Source organism: Carassius auratus, chromosome 40, assembly GCF_003368295.1.
Source record: "Carassius auratus strain Wakin chromosome 40, ASM336829v1, whole genome shotgun sequence".
Lineage (NCBI taxonomy): Eukaryota > Metazoa > Chordata > Actinopteri > Cypriniformes > Cyprinidae > Carassius > Carassius auratus.
Window position 1 is genome coordinate 16020438 of NC_039282.1, and position 27006 is coordinate 16047443.

Sequence of the window (27006 nt, forward strand, 5' to 3'; positions counted from 1 at the left end):
CATTGGATGGCACTCCACTCTTGTCTGACATCAGTGTCGCCCCATCTGTACAGTTAAAAGAAAACATGAAGGGGGTGATACAAATTAAATATCCTGCTGGAGAGGTGTGCTTGCTTTTCAACCTTGTTAATTTCCATCTCGGAGAGTCATTGGGCTTAATAGGCTTTCTAGCAAATGAGTAGTCTTCTACGCTGTAAATCTCGCCACTGTCTTTAATGGCTTCAGATTAAAACTGTTATGTCCTATGGGATGTGCACTGACAAATTCCTTTAATGAACGCTAGCTTTATGGCATGTATTATTTCAGCATGTATAAGCACAGTTCTGGGAAATAAAATAAAAAATGCAGCCAGTCTGCCAGATCAGCCTGTATTAAAGAGCAAGTAAAGCTACTAAATCGCTCTAGATTTTTTGCATTTAACCCAAGATTTACACCATTACCACTATGTCACTAAACCTGAGTCTCACTATATCCATAACTGTTAGTTAGACTAACATAAAAAAAAAATAATAATAAGATTAGCACACAACTGTTGGTGGGGTGCCACAGGGACCTGACTGTAGTCCGTTTTCATTTTGTTTCTATGCTCATTTGTTCCAGATATGATAGTGATGGTTGGGGCCCACCCTTGCCAGTGCAGACGTACCTCCATCAGGGTTTAGAAGATGAGCTAGAGGAAGAGGATGAACGGGTGCCCACGCCTCCCATAAGGGGCGTGGCCTCCTCCCCTGCAGCAGTTTCCTTTGGCAAACAGTCCACAGCCACACTGAGCCCTTCCCCACGTGAAGAAATACAGCCCATGCTCCAAGCCCACTTAGATGAGCTAACCCGCGCTTACCAGTTGGACATGGCTAAACAGAACTGGTAAGATATCGTTACACTAAAATGTAAATAAAAGATGTGAATTTGATTTAAAAAAATTTAGTTTCATATTATAAGGTAGAATTCAACACTTACATTCCAAGATTGCATTTTGTTCCTTTGTTGTAAAAATGTTTGGCCTATACAGGCTCTAAATGCAATTGTAAAATATATAAATGACTATTTAACATTGAGGATTCAATGAGGTTTTTTTTTCCGTAACTGGCTTCTTTTTTACAGCACAAACTGAATTAAACTAAAAAAAAAATTAAAAAAAATTAATGGAAAACATTTGTTAGTCTTTTTTCAATAAATGCATGATTTAAATGAATGAATGTAGCTGGATTAAATATGTAATAAAAAACTGACAGTCACTACACCCCCAACAGCCCCCCCCCCCCCCAGACTGCATAACTTATTCTTATAAAGCCCCCATGATAAACCTATATTTCAACCTGTCTTACCAAGAGAAACCAACTTCCTCTTATTACAGTCACCACTTGTCAGGAGGAAGATGTCATGTTACCGCCATAATGAGTATGTTGCTCATAGAACGATTTGTGACGACTGGGAAGAGCCCATAATTATATCCAAATCCTGGCACAGACCGCATCAAAGCAGCAGCAGCACTGCACAAACACACACCAATACACATATATATAGACACACAGTGGAGCTGTCATAGAACCTAGCTGTCAAGTGGGTGACAGCCACAGTAAAGACATGCTTGTGTTGGTTGCCATTGTATCCTCTTCAAGGTGCAATTAGTAGGTCATTGTGTTAGCATGCAGACCGTGGTGCTGCTGAATTAGCTGAATTGTTCCAATCCAGAAGAGAGATGACAAGGAATGTTCTAGAAATACCAAATTTCACCTGACAGACAGCACACACTACATATTTGTCTTTTGTCTAGGCTTGTCGCTCATTGACACCCTTTGTCTCCCGCTGACAACCCTTGAAGCTCTTGCTTGCTTATGCAAAAAAAAGCATGTAAAGTTCATGTTTGACTTCTTGTATTCTCCGTAGGCACATACAGGGTGGGCCTTATCCACCCCAGGCCCCCACGCCACCCGTGGGTTATGTCTCCAGCACCCTAGTGTCCGATATTGAGACAGACCTCCCTGATGAAGATGATGAGGAGGATGAAGGATATGAGATGTCACCACAAGTTAGGGGCATCGAACACACACCAGGCTCCAGCATGGACAACTTAGACAGTTCTGTTACAGGTAAGCGTCATTTTTTGTTTTCATTTCTAACTTTTCCTTTGAAAGAACATTCTGAAGTTCTTCAAAAAGAGCATAAAGTGCTAAACCTATCTAAACCTTCGAACTACTCAGTTTGGTGCACAGTTAGATGTCCTGTGCAGATTGCGCTATTTCAATGAAGGGGTGGTTATTTAATTTGCTTATTATCTCATACGTCGTCCTCATAATCTAGGATTACTATCTCTCTTTAATAATTTCAGGAATCAGTTTGAACCCAGCATGAACAGTATAGACAAAAATCAATGTAATTTTTTTATTTAAAAAGTTAATTAAACAGTCCATTTGGTCAGAGACACCAAATGATATGATCTACCCACAAATCAAATCACAATTCAACAGCATGTGCAGCATTAAGATAAAACAATATAATAGAGGTACTGATATCTAATCTAAAAGCAGAATATTTCAGTCCAGCGGGCACTTTGAGATTGTGCAGCTGATGTTTATTTGGGAACCGGTCATTGTTTATTCACATGCGTACTGCATGTAGTGGCTTTGTTTGCCTTAGCGTGGTAAAATACTGTTTTGCTCTGCTTGTCTGCAAATAGCTGCATTGTTTGTCATTATGCTCACGTGTTTGGCGGGTGCGTGTTGTTTATTCCCATCTCACCTGAAAATGGGCATTCTGAAATCCAGTTTGTTCAGGCATTTGGGGAGATAAACTCTAATCATCATTATGAGAAACAGACTAAAAGACTCAGAACAAAGTTAGCATGGGGGGAAATTAAATGTATGCCGGGAAGATGAAAATAATATATATAAAATATTAATGTATGCATTTAGCAGACACTTTTATCCAAAGCGACTTACAGTACATTCAGTCTAACAGTTTTTACCTAACATGTGTTCCCTGGGAATCGAACCCACAACCTTGCACTGCTCTACCATTTGAGCCACAGGAACACATATATTATATATATTAACACTTGGATACTTAATCACACATTTTTTTTCTGTTCTAAATGTACCTTAAATTAATACTTGTCAACAAACAAACTAAGGTCAAACGACATTAACACACAGCCCTAATATTTTGTCATCACAGGAGTAAATTACATTTTAAAACATTTTTAAATAGAAAACAGTTATTTGAAATTGTAGTAATATTTCACAATATGACTCTTTTTGCTGTGTTTTTATAGTATTATTGTTGTTGTTATTTTTTCTTTATATGAAGAAGTAGCAGAATGATTTTACACAAGCACAGCCTTCACGGCCTACATTTTCCTGTGAAGATTTAGAATAAATCTCACGTTCATGTCTCCATTTCCCCATTGAAGACAGGAGGCACCATTTCCATTTTACAACTTATTGAAAGGGTTTTATGGGCCGTCTGTCATAGGGGACACGTGAAGGGTATGACTTTGTGGGGTTAGAAACTAAAAGTCCTCTATTCTCCAATTTACCACAGGACTGAAGCAAAATGGGCCAGTGGTGTTCCTCTAATCAGGCAGAGATGCATGCATTATCATTGTACTTGAATGCATTATCATGTGTGCACAGACAGACAGACAGACAGACAGACAGACAGACAGACGCTTTCACTGATTTTGATTCTCTTTTACTGGACTGGAGCTCTGAGGTGCATTTTCCCCTGAACACTTTAGTATTGGTCATCTCTGACATCTCTTTGGACTGAGATATCTGGTGAAACGCAGAGCAAATGCTGTTCAGTGATGTCTATGTCCTCCTGTAACACTCTTGACAGCTTCCTTTCACTGCTTTCTTCCACCAGTGTTCTTTGTTTTTGCCCACAGTAGAACCAAACTGACACTACACTAGTGGTGGGTTTCTAACAGACCCAAAGGCAAAGAAGAAAAAAAAGAAAAAAGAGGTTTAACAATTCTTTCTTTTGGGCGGCTTAGTCAATGTGAAATGAAGATCACTGGAACATATTTCCCTTTATTGTGTTTCATTATTTATTGCATACACAACTTGTGAGTTTGTGAAATAGTGAGGGTATTTTATGGGAGTTGTGAGCTTACTGTCCTGCTCCACTTTGCTCCCGTAAAACCTTGCACTGACTGCCGAGCGTGAGGTCACGTGTCCTGAGGCAGGCGTCTCCGCCTACTCGTCAAGGGGAATGATTACGATGCTTAACGATATGCAGATGAGGGCTCGGGGCAGTGTAAATCAGCTTTAGTGGCAGAAGGGTGTTTGATGAGTTTTACAGTCCTGCGTAACTCCATTTAGCCAAGCTGTGAATATTAACAGTGGATTAACAGAATGGAAAGATGCTTCAGTTGTCTCAAGAATAGACGTTACTGAATCCATAACATTTTTGTATGAGCCCCATATTTATAGAAGCTACAGTATTCTAGCTTCAAACATTGCCGTTCGTGACTGCCAACTCCAAAATAGCAACAATTTGTGGGAAGTTCTCTTGATGGTGAGCCACGCTGTATAAAAAACATTTGGTTTTGCGGATATGATCCAGAATTTATTTTGGCCGGAGAATTGTTATTGTTTTGCAGCTGGCAGCATGATTATACGGCTAAGAGTGAAGGCTTGGTTTTTTCAGGAATCTGTTTTAGGTGGCTGCTTGTTAGAGAGGATGTCGTCTCTGGGGGAGGCAGGAGGCGCTGAGGCACGGTGCAGGTATTCTGCAGGAGCCGTCCTCTCTGATGTGGAGCTCTGTACCCGCCTCTGTCTCTGCCAGCACATCCAATTCTTTATATGCAGTCTTGCTTTGCTGAGAGACAGTCTCAGGGGACTCAACTTTTTTTAGTGAAACAAAGCCGTATGCCGTTTCTGTGGAAATTAAAAGAAAGAGACTGCTAGGAATAGTTGTGTGTGTGTGTGTGTGTGTGTGTGTGTGTGTGTCTGCTTCCAATTCTTCTTTTATTTTTTAGACAAGCGAAAACAAACTAAATGTATGTTGGTGCTTTTAAATCCTTTGTTGTATTTGCTGGTATTATAATAAGATTTTAAGGGTTTTTTGCAACAATCAGTATTTACTTTAAACTGTAAATGTAGTAACACATATTTTCAATAATAGTAATAACTATAAATATAATAACAATTGATATTATTATTATTTTTATAAAGAACTACTTTTTATTAGTAGTAGTAGTAGTAACATTTTTATTACAATTTTATTTATAATAAAACAATACATATTATTATTATTATTATGTATTTATTTTATAAATAACTGTAGTTTTTAATAGTAGTAGTAAATATTTTTTAATGCTGCCTTTTTATTTATATATTTTTTTATTTTTGTTTTTTTTTATTTTTATGCATATTAAGCTGCGGGACAGTGTTTGTTATATTTGCACATATTATAATATTATATATTATTATATAATATTTTTATTATATTATAATCCAAATTATTATTATTTATCTATTATTTTTATAAATAACTATTTATTTAGTAGTATTTTTAAAAAGTTTTTTTGTTTTGTTTTACCTATATGCACAACACTACCACAGTGCTTAATCTTTTGGAATGTTTTTACTTTTTCTGCATATAAGGCTAGGATAGAAAGTATTTTATCATTGACAAATTGTAACAATATTTGTCATAAATCTGTCACCAAGACCTAATTAACTATCTTTAAACATACTTGAAACCATATATATTACCCAGGCTAGATAAACCAGTGTAACCCTCTTAACTTTCCTCTCAGACCATTAAACAATAGTCGTGCCATCTCACATCATCTTCCCCGAGGGTGTTTGTCTCGGGTTGCCATCAATCAAAAAAAAAAAACATGCCATAAATCTGACAAGCGCCAAAGAAGAAGAACAGCACTTTGATTATGCTGCGTGATTCTGTGTGCGATATCTGCTGCTTCACCTCAGGCCATGCGCAGGAGCGTGCGTTCCTTCCCATCAGAGCAATCAAAAGGAAGTGAGGTTGTGATGAGTAGTCAGGTGGTGGGTGTACATTTATTTGGAGGATAAAAGTAGGATATGTTACTGAAGGGAAAAAAAACCTAACAGCTTGGATTAGTGAACCAAAAAAAATGTTAGATAAATTATGAACGTAATGTAACAGTGATACATTGACTCAAGCCGTTATTTCTTTTTGTTTGTTTTGTATTTATTTATTTTTGTTTTCTTGTTTTTCTTTTGACATTTTGTCTCATGTTTAGCGTTGTTTGCTTGTTTAGTTTTGTTTTGGCTGTTCTGTGATTTCAATAATATACCCTCCTTTGTTTTGCTTTATACTTTAGTTTGATGTGATTTTGTTGTTGTTGGTTGTTTGTTTCATCGTTATTTTTCTGTGTTTTTTGTGTGCTTAGGTGTTTTTCTTCTTTGTTTTGTTTTAGCTGTTTATGTTTTCCATTATCTACCCTCCTCAGTCATTTTGCCTTGTTTATTAGTTTCATAACATTGGCAATACCTAAATATTATAAAGATGGCTGATTCAACTCTTTTCAAACATGAAACTCACCTGTGCTATAAAACACATCTTCATTTAGATAAGAGAATAATAATTTATATCACACACCAAAGCACCATTATATTACTCTGATAAATTTAGTTTGCCATTTGCCTTTATAAATGCATCAGTAATTTATAAACATTTAAATATTAATAAAGTAAAATCTCAAGAGTACGCCCTGTTCTTCTGGAATTTAAATCGAGCAAACCTGGTAAATCTTACACCCATGCGACCGCTCCCCTCCAGGCTCTATGGTGAACGGTTGGGGCTCGGCTTCAGAAGATGATGACAGAAACTTCTCCAGCAGAAGATCTAGTGCCGGCAGCTCCTCTGACGGCTCACTCTTCACCCATTGCAACTTTGCACAAGCCCTGGTGGCGGCCGCAGACAAGGCTGGTTACCGTCTGGACGGCACAAGTTTGAGTAAGAGAGGTCGGTTTGGAGGAAATAGGAATTAGAGCCTGGAAGTCTGGTGTTTGCTAACTGCTATATGGCTCACTCTTAAAAGAATGATGCTTCTTTTCTGCTTTCTGATTTTACGTTGGTGAACTCTTGTTGAAGCAGCACGGTGCAAATACTAACATCTTTATCGATTTGTTTGGTCTTGGCGACAGCTGTAGCGCTTTCAGTGAAGCGATTCGGTTTACACTGCAAGGGAATGAATTGACTGGAAACAGATCTGGTGCTGATGTCTTCAGTTTCTTTTATTATGCACTTCAGGTTTGACTTCATGCCTCTTTCTGACTCCATGATGATCTTACTGATCTTCATAAAACTATTTCCACAATCTTAAACCTTTTCTCCAACATGCTTTGCAATAGAAATGAAATTTATTGATTGATTCTGCTGCATCTGAATCAAACTAACAAGCTATCTGCCCTCCTCCTGAGCATCCTGCCATGCTTCCCTTTCAAGATTTGTTTTTCATCTCTGTGAGTAGCGTTTCGATGACATTATGGGCTAAGCTAAATTCTCTCTCTGCTCCCTGCAGATAAAGGTCTACCTCATAGACCCCGTCCCGCTAGCCCATTCTCCACAGATGGAAGCACGGTGGGCACACATAGCCTTGGTCACCAGCGGGCAGCAAGGCCCACCCGCAAACACAAAGGCCCTGGCACTGCCCCGCACCGCCGTGATGCCAGCGCTGATGGTATGGTTTAGTCCAGTTTTTACAGAACAGATAATTCCAAAGCCTGGTTTAGTTTTGATCAATTTAATCCATGAAGACAAAACTAAAAATACTGAATATTTCAGTTAATGAATTATGTATGCAATGAAACACAAATACATTCATTTGATTTAGACCATTTTTGAATGGCAAAATCCGATTTACAGTAGATAGCAGATTTCTCTTGCATGTTTTATTGAATTAATGTGAAAAGTCAGCATTGGTTAAAGGAGACAGATGGGGTCATAAGCAAATGCATGTAGCAATAGCTAATATCCAAGCCATTATAATAATTTATCAAACTGAATGAAATCAATATTACCCTTTTGAGGGCATTTAGGTAGACACACAAGACACCTGCTGTCAAATGATGATAAATGTAGGATGTACATAAATGGTAATGCCATACCTATTGTTTGAATTCAAATGGTCCTTTCTGCTTCTTTCCTAGATCTGCCTCCACCACCAGCGCCTCCACCCTGCCAGACAACTCGTGTCCAGGGGGCGTGGAACTTGCCCCACCCCTCTGACCGAAAGGCTTCCTCCTTGGAGAGGCAACCCATGATGGGCCTAGAGGAGATGAAGATTTCCTTGGACTGGCAGGCCCGAACCTCACTGGAGCGCAACCAACAGGCCCATGATAGACTGGGATCTATAGATAGAGGAGAAGAGAGCAAAAGAGGACAGAAAATTTGTCCTGTTTCAGGTAGGATGACGGACGGTTTACCTTAAACTCTGTTGACACATTGAGGTCTTAAAATGAGACATAAAGGAGACACTGCACTAGAATCAGTGTTAGATTTTGATTTAACACATGAGTTAGGTAGTAACTAATACACCAAGGGGTTCTTTATCAGCCAGCTTCCAGGAATCCAAACCAGTATATTCATGCTGTTCATCAGCTAGGTCACAGGTATCCTGTCCTGCTCTTGGAGGGCCAATGTCCTGCAGTGTTTAGCTCCAACCCTAAATAATAAATTTATAAAAACAATCAAGAGGGGTGTATCGAAACTAAGTTCTGGAAGGTGGCCCTCAAGGTGCAGGCCTGGACACCACTGAGTTAGTCCAACACCAAACTAATGCTAAACAGCTAAATTTTAGACTTGGTCTTCAGCACCTAGACTTCCTTAGTCAACCAGCTTGTCCAGAAAGACATTTTGGGCAACCAGTTTCCAAAATTGTAATGGTTCACCAACTACACCAGCAAAAAACTAGGCCAAAACCAAACGTATTCTACCCAACTTAAGACTGGACCTGGTCTTCAAGACCAAGATGTCCTTAGTCAACATGCATTTCCTAAAAGACATTTTGGTCAATCAGCTTCCAAAGTAGACCAGCACCAACCTATCCCTAATCATCCTGGCTCAAGTATTCAGAAGAAATTGTCTCTAGGGGTTTTGACTTCCTTTTAAATGACACAAAATATGAAATATGTTTTTATGAAAGACCTGACCTTACATGTCCACATGAGTTAAATCAGTCTGACACACTAAACACGCTCTTAACCCTTTCGAGTCGATTAACGCATATATGCGTTTTGAGTCATTTTCACCTGATAACCCCGAAAAGAACTTAAATTACACTCTCAGTTTTAATCGTACAGATAAGAGCAATACATCAATCGAATCTGTAAAGGGTCTAGTTTTTTTGGATACAGACATAATAACAAAAAACCTTTGTGCACTTATAAAATAAAGATAACAAACAAGGTGCGCTGTCTACAGTCTTTGTCTCCGCTGATCGTCATGTACAAACATTTCATTAAAATGAACTGTAACTCCGTGAATACTCAACGAAGAGACATGAGAGAGATATCTATAGAAAGCCTGGAATGTCTACTTTTAAACTAAACAAGTGCTGCCGAAAACAAATATTCTGAGATAAAGTAATCCATATGAAAACAACGCGATGTCTATTTTTCATATCTCCGCTCATTATATCTAATGTGACCACGCCCCCGCGCTGAACACGCTATTCAGATTCAAACTGAAGCACGCGGCTTGAATACGCCCACACAGAAGAAAAAGCAGCCAGACTATTCTTCAAGTTTTTATTTTATTTTACTGTTTGCTTCGCGATGAGAGGACTAAGACATAATTCACCCCAAAAAGATGTGATGTGGTTGAGGATTTGGGAAATGGATTTCCTCAGAAAAAAGAATGAAGCACTTTATTCAGCAGAGATCATAAACATGAGTAAGTCTCTTTTTATTTATTTGTACTAGTTTTCACATAACGTGTAAACATTTTACTAGTTAGACTTTTTCCAAATACTTTTTCCAAACTATAATTCCTGACTAAATGTATAATCAAGTGAAACATTATGGAGTTTCAATAACAATATACAATACTATACCATTCAAAAGCTTGATGTAAATAATATAAATGTGACAAATAGAGATAACTCTAACAAATGTAAAAACAATGCAGTTCTTTCGATTTATTCCCCCTAAAAAAACCTGAAAAATATTATCAGCTCTTTTCAACATTAATAATAATAATAATAATAATAATGATGATGATAATAAATGGGGTTTATTTGGTAGAAAATAAGATTGTTAAAAGGATTTCTGAAGGATTGTGTGACTAGAGAAAGGATGCCAAAAAAAAATGAAAGTCAGCTTTGATTTATCCTAATAAACTGTTTAACTGCTCCCCCAAGTGGATATTAAATTATGTTGTGGGATAATTAAATATATTCTTAATAAACTACAAACATAAAATTATATACATTTATTTTGTTCTTACATTCTTTCTTGTAAGTCTTCCCTCACAGTGGCACAGTTGAATGGGAGGCTCATTATGCAGCTCATTATGCAGGCCTTTGTCTTCTCAGGTGTAAATCACAATGATATTCATGATAGTTGACGCCTACTCGCATATGACTTTTACCAACAAAAAGTGTTTTAGAAAATTTAAATCAATATATTGTTTTCTGTGAGTGAGTAAACAAGATGATTTTCACATCATTCAGAAAGAAAAATTCTAGGCTACAAGCTCCAATTCACAACTTTTCCGGCAACCAATGTTATGTATGTGTTTTATTGCCTTATTCAAGTGATTTAACATTTTTAGTTTTTCACTAACCATGCATAACATTTTTTTTCTCAAAAATACAATCATGTACATGCATGCATTTCACATATTATTATAGCCCAGTTTGTGCTGATTACAGTGATATTAGACTTTACCCATTTAGATATTTATAAGAAACTGAAAAAAGCACAAATGTCTGGGCATGACAAAACTTCTCAAGGCCCCAAAAATACCCTTAGACTCCAGAGGGTTAATTCAGCAGAGCAGGTCTGTAAAATATTATCTTGCTATCATGGTCATCAGAGGCAGATGTTTGACAGCACCAGCTGTGGACCCTTGGAGTTCATTTACGGTCCCTGCTGTAAGGAGGCCAAACTGGAGCAAACAGATTGCATTGCCTCCCCCTTTTAGTGAGCTCTTCCATGGCCAACACCGGCCTTCTCCAGGAACCAGCAGACAGGAGGCACACTTGGCTGCACAGATGTACCCTAATCGTTCCAGCCCTCATTTTTCACTGTATACACACACATGCTGCAATGAAGCCAAGCTCCATCTGTGCCTGTCTGATCATTAGGATCCACCACTCTGGGTTTCCAGCCCAAACGAAGCATAAAGAACCAGGCTTGGATCTGGCTCGACACAACTTGGGACGTGGGTTGGGCCACCCCGATGGTTTGGTCTCATACGTCTTTATTTTCATATTAAACTTCGGTGTGGAGATTCATTTAGCCATTGGAGCATATTGCTATGATCAGGGTTTGGTCAAAGCTGGCAAGAGTTGGTCACCTCGGTATTAGTCAGAAAGAAACCAATCATGAACATGTTCTAATCTGGAAAAGCTCAAAAAGATTTATTTGTCTCTAAATGTATGTTTTGGATATGTGTATGATTTCAGAAGAGGCCATATTTCCATACAACAAACCATCATTCCCATCTCCTGGGGGCAACAGCTCATCTGGGACGGCCTCTTCTAAAGGGTCAACGGGTCCTCGTAAAGGTGAAGGGACGAGGGGACAGCACCAGCGTTCCACCACGGAGCAGGGTGAAAGCAGCTACATGGGGACCAACGCGCAGTACTCTGGAGAGTTATGTGAGTCTGAACAGGTTATCCTTGCACAACTTTACTAAGTTTGGAACCTTGATGTTTTCTGGTCAAGTGTTGCTGATTTACCTTTCCTAGAACAGTATAAAAAACTAACTGACTGGCATGTTCTCTTTGTATTTTCTTTTTCAGAGTGAGCCTTTTTGATGGAAACTGAAGGATGCCTTTATCTGTTCTGGAAATGCTTCACCTGCTCGGTGCAATGGACTCATGAAGCATCGGAAGGAAGGAGGAAAAAAATATGAAAAGGACAAACTGTAAATGTGATGTAAAGATGGACATGCAACCCACAAGATCCGCAACATCCCTCACCTTCCTCAAACTATTCATTCACAGAAAAAAGAAAAATGTAGAGGACAAAAAAAAATCAAAAATGATGGAAGGCCTGAGATCTGAGTTGCCCCCACTTTGGTGAACTTGTGAAAAGGAAATCAAGTTTCCTGTAAATATATTCTTGACATCGGAGATTGAAAATGACATTATTGTTATTGCATTGCTATGCAAGCCCAGTTCTGTTTCTGCGCTCTCCTCCCTCTTTACGGTGTTGGTCGTTTGTACGATATGTGAATTGATGGGCTGTGGTGCCATAGAAATTATGTTGTCATCCAACATTTGTTAATACTTCTCATTTATTAATTGATGTCATTATAATAATTATTATAATTAATTATTTTCTTTTGCACTGCAATTTTGGTGATAAGCACAAAACCATAGCTCCTGCTGACATGAAGAATTGGAGGAAAGGAAATGTGAAGGGGAGTTTCTGTACTGTAACTAGAGAGAAGAAAATATATAACCGTGTACAGAGATATATTAAGATATGCCTGCATCTGTGCCAGCGGAAAGAATTCGAGTTCTGACGAAATGACTTACGAACTTTCGGCAGTGGGGTTCCTGGGAGAAGGAACCAGACCCTCACAGATAGGTTTGGAAATGGTTTGCAGGGAAACTGATCATCTTGCTGCCCCTACTAGTTAATATTACTCAGTCTAGTCCACTTGCTCCAATTGGAAGATATTTAGGCCAGATCTTTGAACTACACTGGACTACAGGTACCAACTTTGCCTTTTCCCCAGCTCACTTTTTTGCAGCTTGCTTTTGTTTTGCATTTAGTGTTTCATTTGATCCATCTGAGCATAGCAAATTAATAGACACCAGTTTGGGGGTGAATAGTTCACTTTGTGCTTATAGTTCAATTGGGTTTTAAATATTTTTGATCTTCACTCAAAATTTGATTGCAAGCACTTGAAAAGTGATTCATTTAAAAGCCATATGAACAAGACTATAATACCCCTGCCTTCCCGTAAGGCTTCTGCCTTACTCTAGAGGTCTTGTAGACGTCATTTCCCGTGCTTGTCTTGAGATTCTGCGTATGACTTAAATCGCGAGTGGAGAATCAATTCAGGTAACTTAATTTAAAGTTTTCGTTGAGCACTTAATGTATCTTGTTTTTATATTCCTGACAATGTCCTAAAGCCTTATTTTCAAGACCTACTTTACCTATGCAGGGCTCTGAATCAGCAAGATCCATAAATCCACATTCATTGGTATCTTGATTCAGATATCCGTCCTGTAATCACATGCGGAAGTCTCAAAATGACTATCGAGCTAAAGCCAATAACATTATGCATTTGACTTTGCAGAAATATGGCAATATCTCTCACATGATCACTTAGGCATAGTGGTCGAATGATTTATCCACATCCTCGGTGTGTGCTGTAAAGCGTCAGTCAGACCTCCAGAAAACATTTCCACTGTCTTTGGCCACTACATTACAGTACTTTTATCAAACAGTCCAGTTGGTTCATTTTGCTTGATAAAATTTTACTAATATAAATATATTATAACAACTAAATGTACAAAAGGCTGCTCAAAAAGGATATTTTTACTGTGGAAACTTACAGAGTTACTGGTGAAATGACTGTTTTCTTTCGTTATTTCTGTCATTGTTTTTGTACAATGTTACGTAGGAGAGTTCTCTCAAACCGGGCCGATGTCCCGTCCCACGTCTTTCTCTCAGAATTCACATCATTTCAATGCTAGTAGTGTCCAGCTGTTTGGAATAATGAGGTGCGAACGAGTATCTCAGGTGATTTTACAGCTATATTGGTGGTGTTGATGTGGGTGTATATAAATGTATATATTCATATGCATCCTTACGTAAGAGAGTTCATTCCATGTTCGCTATTGAATCATTTCTCCACCCCTTGTACCTGATGGATTGCTATGCTCTCTCTTCCTTTTTGGCCCTGTCGACAGTGGATTTCCATTGCTTTCTCTTCCATCTGAAAACGTGCCGGTACACTAAATGTCCATAAGACAAAGATGTCACTTACAGAACATACCAAAATTAATATTGATATTTCTAATGTCTTATGCATTTGAGTGTCTTTTTAAATAATTGTTTCTTTAAACATCACAGTGTTGTTGTTTTGTTTTTGTTTTGTTTTGTTTTTTTCTCTTTTTTTGTATTTATTAAGATAATAAAGGTATATTGTGAGAAATGCATGAAGGTCTGTGATGATTTTCTCCTCCATTTCCAGCACTTACTGCGTTTTACACCGGGGCTTTGTTTTCACGGGATGAATTGGCTGAATTTGAGATGCTCAGCAGGGTTGCCTGGTTTTCACAAAAAAAACCCACCCAATCGCTTCTCAAAACTAGTCCAATCATGTTTCAAGGTGGTCCACAGTTAAAAATTGCGTTTCGTGGGTAAAATACAAATTTTTTGGTGGGGTTCCCCTACTAAAATTCGCATTCCATGGGATAAACATCATGTTATTGGAGTCGCTTCAACCAGCGGATATGAAAAACATAACCACAGCAACAATGTTAAAGTAGCCCAATTCTGATGGGAAACCGCAGACTTGGCAACACTGATGCTCAGATCATTTTTTTATCATTTGTGTGCACAACCTCCTCCTGCTTTCTCAACAAAAAGGCTACAAAAGAATGATAAATACAGAAACTGTAAAATAGTGTTCAATCCTTTCCAGAGATGGGACACATGACACATACTGTTTTATAATGGTAAATGCTCTTATTCTGCCCCCGTTTCAATGTATATATTTATTGTATTTTTTTTGGCACATGCATAGTACTTACCAAAGTGTTGATATTTTAAAATAAAGGTTGCAAAAGGTTTCTCAGCAATGCCAGAAGAACTAATTTAGTTCCCCAAATAACCATTCAGTGAACAGTTCTTAACAAAACTGTTTTAATCTAAAGAATAAGACTAAAGAATATTTTAATAATCTAAAGAATGTTCTTCCAACATAAAGAACCTTTTGCCTTTATTTGGTACCACTTGGATTCAGACTGTCAGTGAAAAAGGAACCAAACTAAGAGAAAAAGCAAAAGATTTCTGTAATACTAAGCGACTGTGTTCGCTGAAAAATGATTGTGTTTGTGTTTATACCATAACCCAGCTTGTGTGTTCATTTACTCTGACCCTTTGAGTAAACTGCACACACAAACTGCTGCGTCCTGTAAGCCCGCAAGGCTGAAAAATAATGATTAGCTCTTTTATTTCGCCAGCAAAGCAACTTTTCCTCTCTTTCCCAATTTCATGGCTTTTTCCTTCTCATTTTTTACCTGCTTCGCCTAAACATATTTTCACCTCTTTCCCATTTATTTTAGGAAATGATTGCCTTCTACAGTTGCAATATTAACACTCCTTCTGCACCGTTTTATCGCTGGTCCTTATAGCAATAAGATATGAGCTAACGCTTGACTATTGATGTTTAATTGTGTGTATGGAGTGTGAGACGTGTTTGATTTCATTGTGTTAGTGTTGCTTTTGAACCCACGACTGCAGCAGATAAATGCACGAGTGTGTGTTGCCATTTGTGGTTGTTGGAGATGTGCTGGTATGTGGGTTAATTAAAGGAAACATGCTGCTGCTGTTTTCCTCCCCTCTCTTTGTATTCTCTCTCACACACAGTAATGAGGAATGGAAGCAGAGAGGCTGGTTGTACCAGTACAGCACAATTCATCATTCATGTCATCCATACCAAAGCCAGCTGCTCGGAACAGACACCGAAAATTAGCATTGCACCCCCATCCCTTCTTGCACACGCTTTGAGTTGCTTTTCTTCATCAACCCCCGTTTTGTCACTTCCTCACTGTTAATAGTCCTCTCTTTTTATAATTTAACTGGGAAACTAATTCCTGTCTTTGGTAACTGTCAAGCACAGCACAATGACCCATATCCATCTCCTCTGGTTCTGCTGAAACTGCCGTTTTACTGGATTGGATGTCAAGACAAAGTAATTATTCGCTTTTTACACTTTTTTGAGTTTCTGTCTTGCAACATGTTTACATTTACATTTTTAAAAAGTGCAAGATAAGCAAAATACACAGCGTTTAGGCCTGTTTCTCCTGTGTAACTGCAACTGTAGACTGGCATTGTTGATTTCACACTGGTTGATTTTGCTGCATTGCATTATTGAAGGATGTGAACGCTGGAAACATGAACTGTGTGAATTTGGTCTTTTACTGCACATGAAGTGAATTCAAACATGTGAACACCCATTGCATGAATACATTTGATCAGTACGAGATGTAAATGTGACAGAATGACCTCTTGGCTGAGTTTTTAGTGTCATGGTGAGGTAACTCAAAGTGCAGTGACTACAGGTTTACTGTATTTTGTGTGTGGAACTTACATCCAGTCCAACAGACATCTCATTTAAACACATAGGGAAGTTCATTCCAGCACTTATTTTGTTTAATAAAGGTTATTTTAAATAATATTGTGTTGATAAATAGTGCTAAGAGGCACTAGACTGCTTTTACAGTACATTCAGCTAGAAAGAGCACGTTTCAATGCACCATGTCATCTGTTTTTGCAGTAAGATCTAATCTGTGTAAATTAATTAAAAACACATTTATTCTTCCCATGCTGGTCAGTCCTTTCTTTTGTTGGAAAGCAGATACATTCAAATGAGGTCTTCTCTTTTCATTTTACTTTTGACTCCAAGGTCTTGTTTTTCCTCTTATCTTGCAGCTCTACCATCTTTTCACAGAGTCCGCTCCACTAAGCTCTCAGTGCCATCTTTATAAGCTATCCTTCCTACGGTTAGCTGGAGGAGTGTCGTAATTACCCATGAACCCTTGCTGCAGCTTTTCCTTTTGTCAGCCTGAAGGAACCAGAAGGCTCGTCTCAGGGGAGCTGTGACATTATCTTCAGATTGAATGAAAGTTGAAGGAACTCTTTGAAAGTGAACATCTATTCAACCAAGTCTCAAAAAGAAAATCATTTTTCCTAACCTCACACTCCGTATTCACCAGCACATCCACTTGTTGGAGATTTCAGAGACCGGTTTGGTCCGAGCCGTGGCTGGTCTTCAGGTGGGATTTCTCGATGAATATCTCTTAATCAAGCTGTAATTGTTTGAGCATGACCCTGCTTGACCCGGTTAATGGGAATGGCCCTGATAAATGATGTGTGCTCAGTCACACCCCCCACACCCATGAGCCATTGGCTGATTAATTAATTTATTAATTAAAGGGTAACAATGAAGCTAAAAAAAAGAAACCGCCAAAGGACAATGAGGGGGCTATGGTCCTTTTGCATTTTGCTGTTAAAAATTATTTATATGTGCAGGCTACTCATGGTGATTGATAATTATAAAGCATTAGGATATTGCGATATGTAATGCAATCATAAATATATTAGGAAAGGTGGTTTAAAACAAAACCTGATCTCTCTCTCTTTCTCTCTCATCTCTGAAAAACAATGTTTTGTTAAATATTCCTAGATAAACATTTTTGGTCCTAGAACTAACCATGATTTATAGTACCTGGAACAAACCATATTAATGGTGTTTTTTGTTGGTATCTTTGCAGATTTTTCATAGAATAAGATCTAAGTCAAGGATTGGAATGACAAGGGTGAGTAAAAAATGACATTATTACTTAAATATTATTACTTAAATATATTGGTATTTTTAAAATTATTAACCAAACTTGTACAACATAGAGCATTATGAGTTCCAAGCCAAATACTAAACCATATACACTTTTGATGTACACAATATAACGCATAAACATACATGCATATTAATTGTAAGCTTTAATCACATGCACATTTGCAAACAATCATGTTTGGTGAAAAAAAAATGTCAGATTGAGTCCCCTCTGTTTTCCAAAAAAACCTTCTATTTGTTTACAGTAATAATCAACAGTTGTTTATTGACATTAAAACTATATAAACTAACTTCAGAACTTTTACTTGCACTGATATGGCAAGATGTTTTCTTTAAGATGTCCACAGAAAGATATTTTCATCTTAATGTTTAAATGTTTAAATTCTTCATATTTTTCAATATGCACTGACTCTCTCACAAGAAGTGAATCACAGGCATGTGATTGGCTGTTCATTACTGATGTTACACTTTCATGTGCATGCTCCATGAACTCAAGATCAAAGCCTGAGTGACAGAGAAAACGGATGATCAGCATCAGAGGTGGGTAGTAACGAGTTACATTTACTTCGTTACATTTACTTGAGTAATTTTTCGGGGGAACTAATACTTTTCGGAGTATATTTAAAGATGGGCACTTTATACTCTTACTTGAGTAAATTTTTTGGGAAAAATCTGTACTTTTACTTCGTTACTGTGGCCGACGCCCCTCTCGTTACTTTATCTTAAAGCAATAAATGTTATAAATGCTTCAGTTTATTCCAAACACGCCGTCTACTTTTCTCTGGGCAATGAGCGATGCCCATTCGCATATGATTCATTCTTTTGAGTCAATTCTGTTCAAAGGCTTGATCATACCAAATGGAAAACGAGTGAATTGGTTCATGAATCAGTTTGAATGAGTCGTTCAGTTCCATGCAGGCCCGTCGTCAAGGGGGGCATTGGGGGGCAGTGCCCCCCCAAATGACTTTTTGTGCCCCCCTAAACGTAACGCACAGAACAATTAACCAAACTTGCATTACTGTGCATTCACACCGCCAGCGTCGAGAGCGTCAAAGTGGCCGGAAGTCATTCATTTTCAATGTAAACCAGCGTCGAGCAGCGGCGAGGAGCGGCGCGGCGCGACCGCGACTTGGCCTTTGAGAGCGTCGAGCAGAGTTTAAATCAAGGCAACTTTATGGTAATGAGCTATTACGCGGTTGGGCAGCAACCAATCGGAACGTAGAAGTCAACCGCTTGAGAGGATTCCAGAGGACGCAGCTCCGATCACATTAGTTCCCAAGCAAAATAGAGACAGGTTGATTATTGCTGTTTCGCGTTTGCAGTAATCTATGATGTGTCCCTTTTTGCGTACAGGGACATAAAAAAATAATTAAAAGTGATACGTGGACCAAGGTGTCTGAGATCGTTCATTTTAAGTAAAGGATCTTAATATTTCGTCCACAACAACATTTAATGAGATCAACGTATAACGTTAAACTCCTTGTGGTTAGTCTGCATAAGATCCACAAGCCTGTTTGCTTTGCGGCCACTTTTAATACAAATTAAGCATTCGGTCTATGTCAGAGCATCTGAGCGCTCACGAATCTTTCTGAGCGTCGTAAACAGACCAGCAAGGTCGTTTTTTGACGCTCCCGACGCCGCTGGTGTGTACGCGCAGTTAGACGTTTGATATTGAATGTTATTGGAATGAATTAATGATAATGAATTAGATCATTACGTTAATAACGTTGTTTCAGCAGAACTTAGCTCACAGGAACAGTAATCACTACAACGGTAACACTAGAAATGCATAACACATTACCTTCAGAAATGATTCAGACGATTCATTGTTCAACGCATTATTACACAGAACATAATTTTAAATATAATTATATTCATAAATGACTGTTAAAACATCCCAAAACAGCACCCAAACCTTGCAAAGACCTACCTCATTAATTATTCAAATACAACAGCCAATGGCAAGTCTCCAGCAGCAGACCTTTCAATATGTTATTTTTGTGTTAGTAGTTTTATTAATTCAAATTACAATATGGAGTTTGTGTGTAAGTATATGTATATGTATATATAAATCATGCAATTCATTTAGTTAAGCATACAGTTTTGTATTGTTTATACGCAATTCCTTTGCGCAGCTGAGCTGTGCGTTGCATGCGATCTCAGAATAAATTTTTGGCGGTTTTGGAAATGTTAAGAGACAATAAACAGAGACGTTGAGATCAAACGGTGAATTATTTTATTTGAACAATTGAACAAAACAAGACTATTGTGGTCTATTTTAGTTATAGCCTAATATGGGTTTATGTTATGGTCTGTCTCAGATCATTAAAAAAAAGTGTGCCCCCCTATGAAAATTAAATGCCCCCCCATTTGGTTTGTTCTGGCGACGGCCCTGGTTCCATGCTGCACGCGCTGAGCGTCTGAAGCGGTTCACTCAGAGTTGTAACGTTTAAGAATATCAGCAGCGCTGAAAACGTGGATATGGAACTGCACTGAATTGAAAGCAAATCTACAAAAGCTATTATTTGCTTCCGATGGAGATCCTTATTAGATGAACACCACGTGTGCTGTCTACTGTTTAACAGGTAATAACTTGGGCTACATTCGATTACAGTACAGGATACCACTGTTACATTAGTTTGTTGTACGTGTGTGGCTTATAACAGAGGGGAGTCAAGTTGAATGCAGCTTCCAAAAGACAAAAAAATAGCCGATTAAGATTGTATTAATTTTAATACAATCACACCGGTGCGAGTACGTTCAGCAAGTCATATCATCAGCTGCTAAATTCAGATCTGTGATCGCTTGCTGGCGCTGAGCCAGAGACAGACGCGTTTTTACAGCGCTGCGCATTAACCAATCACACACGGTTCTGTTGAGCTTTTGAATGTAATGGCCAATCAGAAGTGTTCCGATGAGTCATCGCTGAAATGCCGGTGCTTCCTTCACTCGCTCACTTACTGAATACCTCTTTCTGGCGAATTCTCTCGTCAGAAACAACAAAGTGCAGATGTGTGTACGAATCTATAATTAAGATATTGATTTCACAGTGTTAACAGTTTCAGCGATTTTAATGGGAGTTTCTGAGAGTGATTGAAATCTAGACATTCAGTGAAAATTATCTTTAATCATGTAGATGTTATTTGCTCTCTTTCTGAACAATGAAAGATTAGTAGCAATATTTATATCACATTAACTTTCAATGTTAAATTCACATTTAATATAAAGTCAGTCATATTAAAAATATGTTATGGCATGACACCTATATTTGTTACTTAAGTAAACAGACAGGGTTTTATAATAAATTACATACATTGGAGTAAAGGCTGATGAAATATATACATTTATACACACACGCATACATTACATACATTTTATCTATTTATCTAAATAAAAATAGGCTCCGTATATATGACCCAAAGTAACTAGTAACTAACTACTTGAGTAGATTTTTTATCCGATACTCTTTTACTCTTACTCAAGTAACTATTCAAGACTAGCACTTTTACTTTTACTTGAGTAAATATTTCTAGAATTACTTTTACTTGAGTAAAGTTTTTGGGTACTCTACCCACCTCTGATCAGCATCATGGTACCAACAAAGCCGGATTGGAATTGTTTGGTTAACTCAAATCGAATCCTGTAACCCTGAGTATGTTCAGCTCCTTCATGATACAGGCCCAAGATAATCTGTTAATTTGAGGGAAAATGTCATTCAGCATTTACTTAGGACCAGGAGTAAAAAAAAGGTTGGGATCTTAAAGTACACAATATAGTTTCAGTTGTTTTTATTGCATACAGAACATTTTAAAACAGTTCCAGTAATCCCACAATAAGATAAAAAGGTGTCATTGAGGAGGTTACCATACCTGAAGTCATCTTTTAGATCCAGACAGGAGAATGCCGACATTAGCGACACAACCTGGAAGTTGAAACGCCGGAGACATCTCTTGTCAAATTTACCCTCAACACAGGCAGCAAAAGTTTCACAACCCTGTCTTGTGTGTCTGATAAATTCTCTGATTTAGGGACGCATGATATTGGATGTTATTTATTTTTAAATAATTTGAGTGGCACCCGAGCGTGTTTTTTGCGTGAAGGTGGCTGAAGTTATTAGACATGGCGCTTTCGATGTAGCGTCTCACTGAAGCAGCAAACTAACACAAAGAGACGTAGACATATTATGGAAGAGGGAAAGGGGGAAATAGAAGAAAAGAAATATCAATTTTATGTTGTTTCCTTTTACTCCCACCTCTCAATTTCCTTCGGCGTTTAATCTCACAATCTGTCAAAGTGTTGACAACAACACGTGTGTAATGTGGAAGCCATTAGATGTTGAGCAGGTAACTGAGAACAGCGTTCCTCAAGGGCACAACACGTGTGTATACAAAAAACTCCTCTGAGAGTGTTAAACGAGGATGAAATGCAGTCAGCTTAAAATTTCGTTCATGAATCCATAACAGCACGATATTTTGTTGATTAATTTCTAGTATCTATCCGATTACCGATTATTCCACATGCAGATGTGCAGTATTTTAAGCAACAAGTCAAAATTGCAAAATTTCCCAAACAAGCGAGATATGCAGCCATATACACTCATTGGATACTTTATTAAGTACACCTGGCTAGTACCAGGTTGGAACCCCTTTTGCCTTCAGAACTGCCTTAATTCTTCATGGCATAGATTTAACAAGGTGCTGGAAACATTCCTCAGAGATTTTGGTCCATATTTACATGATAGCATCATGCAGTTGATGCAGATTTGTTGGCCACACATGTTCGAGAAACCAGTCTGAGATAATTTGAGCTTTGTGACATGGTGCATTATCCTGCTGGAAGTAGCCATCAGAAGATGGGTACACTGTGTTCATAAAGTAATGGACATGGTCATCAACAATATTCAGGAAGGCTGTGGCATTTAAACAATGCTCAATTGGTACTAAGGGTTAACCAAAGTGTGTCAAGAATAGATCCCACACACATTACACCACCACCAGCTGCCTGAACCATTGAGACAAGACAGGATGGATCCATGCTTTCATGTTCTTTACGCCAAATTCTGACCCTTCCATCTGAAGTTCGCAGCAGAAGTCAAGACTCATCAGACCAGGCAATATTTTTCCAGTGTTCTATTTTCTTATTTTGGTGAGCCTGTGTGAATTGCCTCGGTTTCCTGTTCTTAGTTGACAGGAGCGGCACCCAGTGTGGTTTTCTGCTGCTGTAGCCCGTCTGCTTGAGGGTTTGACATGTTGTGCATTCAGAGATGGTATTCTGCCTAGCTTGGTTGTAATGAGTGGTTACTGTTACTGTTGCCTCTCTATCATCTCTAACCAGTCTGCCCCTTCTCCTCTGACCTCTGACATCAACCAGGCATTTTCATCCACACAATTGCTGCTCACTGGATATTTTGCGTTTTTGGACCATTGTCTGTAAACCCTAGAGATGGTTGTGCATGAACATCCCAGTAGATAAGCAGTTTTTAAAATACTCAACAATCCACGTTCAAAGTCACTCAAATTCCCCTTCTTTCCCATTGTGATGCTCGGTTTGAACTTCAGCAACTCCTCTTCACCACATCTAGATGCCAAAATGCATTGAGTTGCTTCCATATGATTGGCTGATTTTTGATACCAAGCAATTGAACAGGTGTACCTAATAAAGTGGCGGTGAGTGTATATATTGTGCAGTTTTTACAAGAAGTCTCTGTGGGTAAGCACTTCATTATGTTATATAATTAAGTTGTATAATAATTTATTTGACTTTTATGCAAGTAAATTCATATTTTATCAGTTTGCATTTTTCCCAAACATATTGCATTCCCTTTTTGCTCATAACATGCTTTGAAAAAGCATGTAAATGAAGGCAACATATTTTAAATTTCAGATTTTATCAGTATTTCCCAACACACATTACCATGAATCGTTTTAATGCCCTAAAGCCACTTAATCTTTATTTCATTCAGACTGGTGACAGAACATACATTTGCCATACTGCATTGTAAAACCATCATAAATGCCTCCCCTTACACAAAGCCATTGTGTTTAATATTATCGTAGGTTTATAACCCCTTCACATGGGATTTTATCACTAAGCCTGCTAAGCATTTGATCATAAATGTGTATGTGTGTGAGTAATAAAATGTTTGGAAATGTGCAGAGAACAGCATTGTTCTAATGGATGTGTAAATTCTGCCTCGGAGGGATAGAATCATGTTACCGTCCAATTTGTGTTCCACTCACCAATTACTTTCATGCTTGGCTTCCCCCCATCTCAGACCGAAAGGAGATTATCTGTATTGCGTCTGAACACTGCGGTTCCTAATTAAAAAAACACAAACGAGAGGCATGTATGCTGATAACACAACTGTGAAAATACGGTCAAAGTATAGGTCCCTATGACAACCTTATGCAATTGTTTTTCTACACATAAAGCTAAATATTTATGTAAAAAATGTGACTCTATGTGGTTATGATGTTTGCTGATAATGCTAAGCTCTCAAGAGTGTGATACATCAGTATTAGCACCGGCGGCGCCAGGGGGTCTTGGGGGGTCTCAAGAGTCAAGACCCTGCCAAAAAACACCTTGACCCCCCATTTGACCCCCACCCTCTTCCAGGGGCGTCGCACCCGTGGGGGACGTGGGGGTTTTAACACCCACACTTTTCCCGGTGAGAGGGTTCGACACCCGCACATTTTCTGCAGTTTTTCCGCAGTTTTGCACAAACGCCTTGCTACAGTCGCTCCTCCGTTTCTCTGGCCGCTCTGTGTCTGCTCTCGCCGCGGCTGCCTCCTCCCCCCTTCCTCTCAAACTTGACACCGGCTTTGAGTGTGATCGGCTGATGATTGGCTGTTCTGCCTTAAGTCCCGCCTCTCTTGGGGTGTTATCGGTCAGCTCGTGCCAAGGAGGCGGGAACTTATGGTTATTTACATCTCCCTTTTCCAGGTACTTTGAATGAGTGTTTATGCTTTAGAGGTTTTTAAATAAGCTTGATATGTGTTTGGGAAGATGTTCTGTTAATCGTTTTGTTGACATGTCGTGTGTTTTCGGTATTATATTTCGTTTTTTAGACTAATGCTAATTGATATTGTTTGCATACCTGTTGAAGAACTATGAAATAAAAGTGTATATTATTTTAATGTTTAAAAACAGTAAATTGTTACATTATTTATTTCACCAGAGAAAAAGCCGTTTTTTTCACCCCTTTTCTGATTTTGCGTTTTTTCTCCCCTTTTCTGATTTTTTTTTTCTTTTTTTTTTAATGTAGGATTATTTTTTTCCCAGCCCTTTTTAAGCCCTGCATTTTGTACCCCTCTGTCAATCAATGTGTTCATAATTTTTATTGTTTATAAACAAACCACATCCATCCCCCACACTTTTGAAAAGCTTGCTACGCCCCTGTTCCTGATTAAACATATATATAAATCCGGGATAAATATATATAAAAAAGTATCTTCAAACTACGCAGAACAATAATAAATAATAATTATTTCGACATTTATTCGTACACTGAACTGAGAACCGTTTCTGTCGTACGCGTCCGATTCGAGAAGGAGCTGATGATACTGCGCATGTGTGATTCAGCGTGAAGCAGACCGACACAGAGCGGGTCTGAACCGAACTGATTCGTTTGGTGATTGATTCTGAACTGATTCTGTGCTAATGTTATAAGCGCGGATAAACCGAAGGCTTGAATAAAGGGCAGTCATCGCCAATGACATTACATCGAGCGCAAAAGAACCGGTGAACCGTTTTTTTTTTCAACTGGTTTATTTGATCGAATTGTCCGAAAGAACCGGTTCACTTGAGCACCTGCTCCTTTGCACCTTAAGTGCCCTTTTGTCAAAACAAATTTTACTCGATTTTTTTTGTAATGACATTCGCTTTTGTGAATGCCTGCCCACCCCCAATCATAATATTAGTACAATTTATTAATAATAATTTAGCCGTAAATAAAATGCCCAACATGATGACCTTTGACCTGACGACGACGACGACGACCTCACGCCGGACGCGCATTTTTTATTGCTAGAGGATATTTTCAACACCGTGGCAGCTGGTAAGTGGTGTTTCATTCTCAGCGAAGTGATTTTGATGTTTATTTCCTCATTATTATTTTACATGTAGGATGTGATGTGAGAACATGCAAATATGTTGTTTATATTGCTGTGTGTAGCCTGTAGTGTAGAAGTAACGCTAGCGTGCTGTTTGAGGGAGACACGTTCCTCCGTTTCACAGGCATCGAGGGGTCTGGGTCTTTTTTATTTTATTTGATAAACCTTAAAATAATTGTCACAACACTGGTAAGGTTTATTCAGATTTTCTCATTCTCTGAATTATCATTGTAAAAATAAAAACAATTCAGAAATGAATTAAAATGTAATTATATTTTAAATGTGACGCAAATATATATATATATATATATATATATATATATATATATATATATATATATATATATATATATATATTATACAATAGCGACACTGTTCACAACAGCAAGACCACTTTAGCCTGTAAACTCAATAATATCTCTCTGGAAATAAATGTAAAAATATCAATGTCAATAAAAAATGCATAATATACCTGACATCAAAGTGCAGTGTGAAGGATATGAATAACAAATGTAGCCTGTCATTTGTTTACATTGCAAAGGTGTTCGATTTTAGACAACTACAACAGTAATATATATTTAGAACACCAACCCTTTAATGTTTGAGCATATTGTTTGCAGACTGCAATTGATTAATTAATTAAAAACAAAGTATTTGTTATGATGTGTTGTTTTTGTTGTTTAGTAGCAGTAATATGAAGTTATCAGCCGTGTTCACTGTATTTTTTGTTGGTTTTCATGAGACCCCCCTTGAAATGACCAGGACCAGGAGTATTAGCACAACAGAACGCAGTTGATCGAACCCGCTAAGTCAGGAATAGGACATGAAATATAATGCAAAATTGCATTTGATGGTTTTAGTATGTGAAAATTTATTCGTTTTTTTATTCAGTTGATGCAAGCTCTTGTTAAAACCTTTGTTTAGATAGTTTTTAGCTTCTGTTAGCATTGTAGTATTTACTTCTTTGAATGATCACAAATTAAAAAGAAAATGCCGATATATTTTTTGGGGGACACTTTAAACGATTTCACAATTTAAACAAAATCTTTTGTGTTGATGAAGGTAAACTGGTTGTCCTGGTTTGTTGAAGGATTGTTTTGTTGCCAGAGGAATTGTCTAAGGAGTAAGCTATGCA

The 27006-nt window shown here is 38.1% G+C and overlaps 1 protein-coding gene across 2 annotated transcripts in view; it reads left to right on the top strand.

The window, feature by feature from the left end:
- The window catches only part of LOC113058713 (roundabout homolog 2-like), a 59689-nt gene extending 47492 nt beyond the window's left edge, over positions 1–12197 (top strand). The window contains exons 21-27 of one of the 2 annotated variants that reach the window (XM_026226867.1): positions 601–864; positions 1888–2090; positions 6772–6957; positions 7517–7675; positions 8145–8399; positions 11624–11818; positions 11963–12197. In XM_026226867.1, coding sequence (XP_026082652.1) covers positions 601–864; positions 1888–2090; positions 6772–6957; positions 7517–7675; positions 8145–8399; positions 11624–11818; positions 11963–11964 — 1264 coding nt within the window. In that variant the 3' untranslated portion in view covers positions 11965–12197. The remainder of the gene's footprint in view (positions 1–600; positions 865–1887; positions 2091–6771; positions 6958–7516; positions 7676–8144; positions 8400–11623; positions 11819–11962) is intronic. The other variant, XM_026226868.1, reaches the window with a different exon arrangement.
- The last annotated feature ends 14809 nt before the right edge of the window (positions 12198–27006 follow it).